This window comes from Babylonia areolata, chromosome 25, assembly GCF_041734735.1.
Source record: "Babylonia areolata isolate BAREFJ2019XMU chromosome 25, ASM4173473v1, whole genome shotgun sequence".
NCBI lineage: Eukaryota > Metazoa > Mollusca > Gastropoda > Neogastropoda > Buccinidae > Babylonia > Babylonia areolata.
Genome location: NC_134900.1, coordinates 24,134,979 through 24,139,978, shown reverse-complemented (window position 1 = coordinate 24,139,978; position 5,000 = coordinate 24,134,979). Strand labels below are relative to the sequence as shown.

The 5,000-nt window shown below is 41.4% G+C and overlaps 1 protein-coding gene across 1 annotated transcript in view; it reads left to right on the top strand.

Annotated features, from left to right (window-relative positions):
• The window catches only part of LOC143300077 (uncharacterized), a 33,111-nt gene that overhangs the window by 6,311 nt on the left and 21,800 nt on the right, over window positions 1-5,000 (top strand). The window contains exons 3-4 of the mRNA XM_076613638.1: window positions 2,381-2,964; window positions 4,960-5,000. The exon at window positions 4,960-5,000 is cut by the window's right edge and continues 61 nt beyond it. Coding sequence (XP_076469753.1) covers window positions 2,381-2,964; window positions 4,960-5,000 — 625 coding nt within the window. The remainder of the gene's footprint in view (window positions 1-2,380; window positions 2,965-4,959) is intronic.

The window sequence follows — 5,000 nt, the reverse complement described above, 5'->3', positions numbered from 1 at the left end:
TAGAGTAATGTAATCGGCAAACTTCACCACATGCTACATTCATTATGAGTTGCACAGTCATGCGTAAATAATGAATACAAAAGTGGGGATGGAACACATCTTTGAGGGGTGCCAATGTTGAGAAAATGGGTGGAAGAGGTGAGGAGGTGAGATCACCAGCTTTAATAAAGACTTCTGGTCTGCATGTTTTGGAAAACTTAGGATTCATTTCACAAATGGATTCAGGCAGGGAGAATCTTTATTACTGTTCTTCTTCACTTTGTTCGTGGGCTGCAACTCCCACATTCACTCGTATATGTACATGAGTGGGCTTTTATGTGCATGGCCATTTTTACCCTGCCACATAGGCAGCCATACTCCGTTTTCGGGTTTTCGGGGATGGGTATGTTCTTGTTTTCTTAACCCACGAATTGCTGACATAGATTACAGGATCTTTAACGTGCATATTTGAACTGCTTGCGTAGACACACGAAGGGGGTTCAGGCACCAGCAGGTCTGCACATATCGTGATATGTTAACCTGGGAGATCAGAAGAATCTCCAATCTTCACCCACCATGTGCTATTACCGAGATTCGAAGCTGGGACTCTCAGATTGAAAGTCCAACACTTTAACCGTTTGGCTATTGCGCCTGTCAAATCTTTCAATTTAAAGGAAAGCTTTGATGGAACTGTTGTGTTGAATGCAGAGCTGTCATCAAAAGGATCCTAGCATAGCTGTTAGGATTTTCAAGAGGACGTGGTAGAGACATGTGCTGATGGCATCTTCAACTGTTTGCTCCATACGAGGCAAACTGGAAGGGGTCAAAGGGGGATGCAGGTTTTTAGATATGCAGAATTAAGCATTCAAATGTTTTCATGATGACTGATGTGTGTGTGTGTGCAATGTCTGTAAATGTGTTTGTGTTTTATTTTTTGTTTTGTTTAGTGTGTGTGTGTGTGTGTGTGTTGCATGAATTCCAAGAAGTGAATTGTCACATTATTATTAGAATGTGTGGAAAGAACTGATTTCTTTTTTTTTCTTCTGTTTTTGGTGTTGAAAAAAGTATTTCCAAAGACAGACAAAAGCATTTCCAGAGAAAAAGAATTTGTTATTATTACAGTTTCACACACACACACACACACACACACACACACACACACACACACATATGGACACACAGACAACCAAAACACAGGGTTATTACTGGTGTGTACACACACACATAAACCAAAATTGTAAAACTGTGGGGGGACTGAAAGAGCAGTCCATGTTTCACACAGAGAAAGCAATGTTATTATACAGCACAGCATCTTGTTTAATCTTAATGTCATTCATTGTTCAAAAGGAAGAAGATGCACAGAGTGAAACTGGAGAGACAAAAGATACTCTTGTTCCAACGCACAAAATTGTCCTTGTCCTATTTCCATTTTGGCTCACGTGTGTGTTACACACAAACTGAGTCTGTGAAATGACATGGTGTTTCGGTTGTCTGTACATCCTCTGTGTGTTTCTGTGTGTGTGAGTGTGTCTGTGATAAACTTTAACAAAGTCATTGTCTCCGTCCATCCACACAAATCAGTTCTTTCCATACACTCTAATTTTAGCAACAGCGCACTTCTGCAAAGGACACAGACAATTATAGAGAAGCCAAAGTATTTCCACAGTCAGGTTACTTGTACATTTTTATTTCATTCACAAAACGTTGCAATTCATTTGATACACTAGCACACTTATCAATATTAACAGCAGTTGTTTTTTTAAAAACGTTTTTAGTTCAGTTAGGAACTATTTTGTTTAGTATAGAACTAGAACAGTAGAACCAGAAGTTACATTGATGAATACATCTCTTTGGAGCGGCAAACTAAATGGAACATTAATCTGCATATACAATAACGAGGAGTAGGAGAAATAGTTTGCTTTTTTTTAGATGAATCTCATCTAAAACAAACCATTTTAAATCATGACTGATAACACAGAATGGCTTTTGGGTTTTACACTAAGTGGGAGGTCTTGCACTATGTACATTCACCCTTTGTGTGTGTGTGTGTGTGTGTGTGTGTGTGTGCGTGTGATCATACCAGTGTATAAATACTGGTATGCTTTAATACTTTCTTTTGGCTTCAGTGAAACTTCTTTGTTTGCTTCTTCAGCTTTTTTTTTTATCATCTTGGCACATATACAGTACTCACACACACTCTCACACACGCACGCACGCATGCATGCATGCACACCCATAGAAATATGTGTATTTCTCTCTCTCTCTCTCTCTCTCTCTCTATATATATATATATATATATTTATGTGTATTATATTCATTTATATGTATTATATACATAAATATCTATGTCTATATATATTATACATATATATGTGTGTGTGTGTGTGTGTGTGTGTTTCAGTAACTCCTGAAGAAGCCAGCGAACCAGATGCGGAAAACAAAGCACAGAAAGCTTCCCCACAAGATCCCCACCCGCCCACACAGGATGCGCAGGCGGCGCCAAGCACCACCACTGCCACCCCCACTCCCACCACCACTACCACCGCCTCAGCTGCCGGTCCACCACCAGACTCTGAAGAACACCCCTCCCCCCCACGACCCCCGCCCCGACCCAAGACGACAACGTTGGCACCGTCATCCGAGGAAAGCGGAGAACAGCCCAGCGATGGTCTCCCTCCTGCCATACCCCCTCGCACGGTGCCCGTCGGGAAACCGTCGGTTACTGCCACTGCCTGTGAGGAGGGGGAGAGGGAAAAAACTGAGGAGGAGGAAGAGTCGCCTCCCTTGCTGCCTCCAAGATCGGTGCCTCCCAGTGTGTTGGCGCCGCCCAAACCGCGACGGAGCAGTGTGGACAGCAGTGTGATGGAGGAGGGGGGTGTGGGGGCGGGGGCCAGGAGAGGAAGCAGAGCACGTCGGTGCAGCACCAACAGCAGCACGGGTGCAGGTGCGGATGAGGGAGGGGTGATTGTTCGTCGAACTAAACCGGTGAGATGGTGGTGTTTGTGTTTGTGTGTGGTGTATGTGTGTGTGTGTGTGTGTGTGTGTGTGGGTGTGTGTGTGTGTGTGTGCGTGTGCGTGCGCGCGCGTGTGTGTGTGTGTGTGTGTGTGTGTGTGTGTATGACATGGAGAGAGAGAGAGAGAGAGAGAGAGTGTGTGTGTGTGTGTGTGTGTGTGTTCTTTAAGAGTGAGTGTGTGTGTGTGTATGTGTGTTCTTCTGTGTGTGTGTGTGTGTGTGTGTGTTCTTTAAGAGTGAGTGTGTGTGTGTGTGTGTTCTTCTTTGTGTGTGTGTGTGTGTGTGTGACTGACATGTTCTTCTAAACACTTTGTGAGATTTTACATTGTTATAATGCACATATACTATTATGATTGATATTGTTTTGGTGATGCTTTATGGTGAGGTTTTGTGACCTGGTTAATACCCTTTTGTTTTGCAAGAGCATGTAAGAGTTGAAGCAGGTGTGGATGTGTGTGTGTGAGTGGGTATTGACAGTATCAGGTGTGTGTGTGTGCGAGACATATATAATGTTTGTGTCTGTATGTATACACAGGACTGTATGTATGTATGCATGTATAATGCATGAAACTAATGCATATATGTGTATGACTTTGAGCATGTGCATATCTGTGTCTAAAGGTTTATATGTGTTTTACATGTGATTGTGTGTGTGTGTGTGTGTGTGTGTGTGTGTGTGTGTAAAAGAACAGGTGAATGTGTTCGGTGCACATATTTGTTATTGTTAATGTACAAACAGTGTAGTTTAAATCAACTGAAGCATGTGTTTGTTGTGTTGTCAGTATGACTCTGTGTTAATCTGACATAGTGACAGTGAGGTTTTGATGACAGTGTGTGTGTGTATACATACTGCTATGATTTATAGAGCAACAGGAATCTGTCTTACTTCAATACTGATTAATTAAATATATACATTTTGTATGGATTATGTGGAAAAAAATTTCTTCAACACATTCATCACGGCTCAACTGTATTAAAAGCATTTCGGATGATTTAATTGTGCCCCTAGAGGAATTGCAATCATTGGTACATTTATTCATAATTGTTATACTAACATATCAAACATGAATTGCAAGATTTTTTGAAAAATGGCATGAATTATTACAACATCTAAAGTTATTAATGTTAATTGTGTCAGAATTTTAGAATGAACTTTAGAAAAAGAAATTCACCCACCAGAAACATCTGCATCTCATTCCATTATTTTGAATTGCGTGTTATAGCCATCAATCTCCAGCTGAAGGTGGAAAGCATCATGACATTCCACAAGAAATGCACACTTGTCATAACTGTGACATGGGTTTAACTGGAGATGAGTTTCATTTTGTAATGGAATGTCAGCAATATCCTGAAAGCATTTTATCCCCCCAAAAAACAACAACAAAAAAACATGAAGCCAAAATCAGTTTTGGATTTTTGCATTTTATACAGAGTATGGAGGGAAGGCGTTTAAAGCTGGGAACATTCATACAGAAGAGAAAGATTGATACGTGACGTGGTCTTGTCTTTATTTTATCACATATTTGATGTGTGAGAATGGCTTTTGCTTATTCAATTCATATATTGCTTGTTAAATTACCAAACAAACTTGATCAGTTGACTTTTGCCAAACAAACTTGCTCGGTTGACTTTTGCTGTTTGTTGTTTAACTCTCTCCATACGAATGGTGAAAGAGACGATGTTAACAGCGTTTCATCCTAATTACCATCATCAAAATATTGCAAGGGGAACGCTCTTATACTGAAGAGGCGAATGTTGACAAAGAATACCACAGTTCTGACGAGGGAAGCTAAAGGTTGGGTCATTCAGACACCCACTGGACATCCGAGGGGTCTGTGTAGAGGAGAAGAGAGGACTGACCGTACTGAGTGAGTTAAGAAATGCAGGTGACATCAATGCTTCATGCCTCAACAGGAGGCAAAGGGTTGAATTTTCCTGACTCCTGATTGATAAACCTTCCTGTGCAGGCCTCGTTCCGAGAACCCCCGCCTCTTCCGGAGGACTGGGC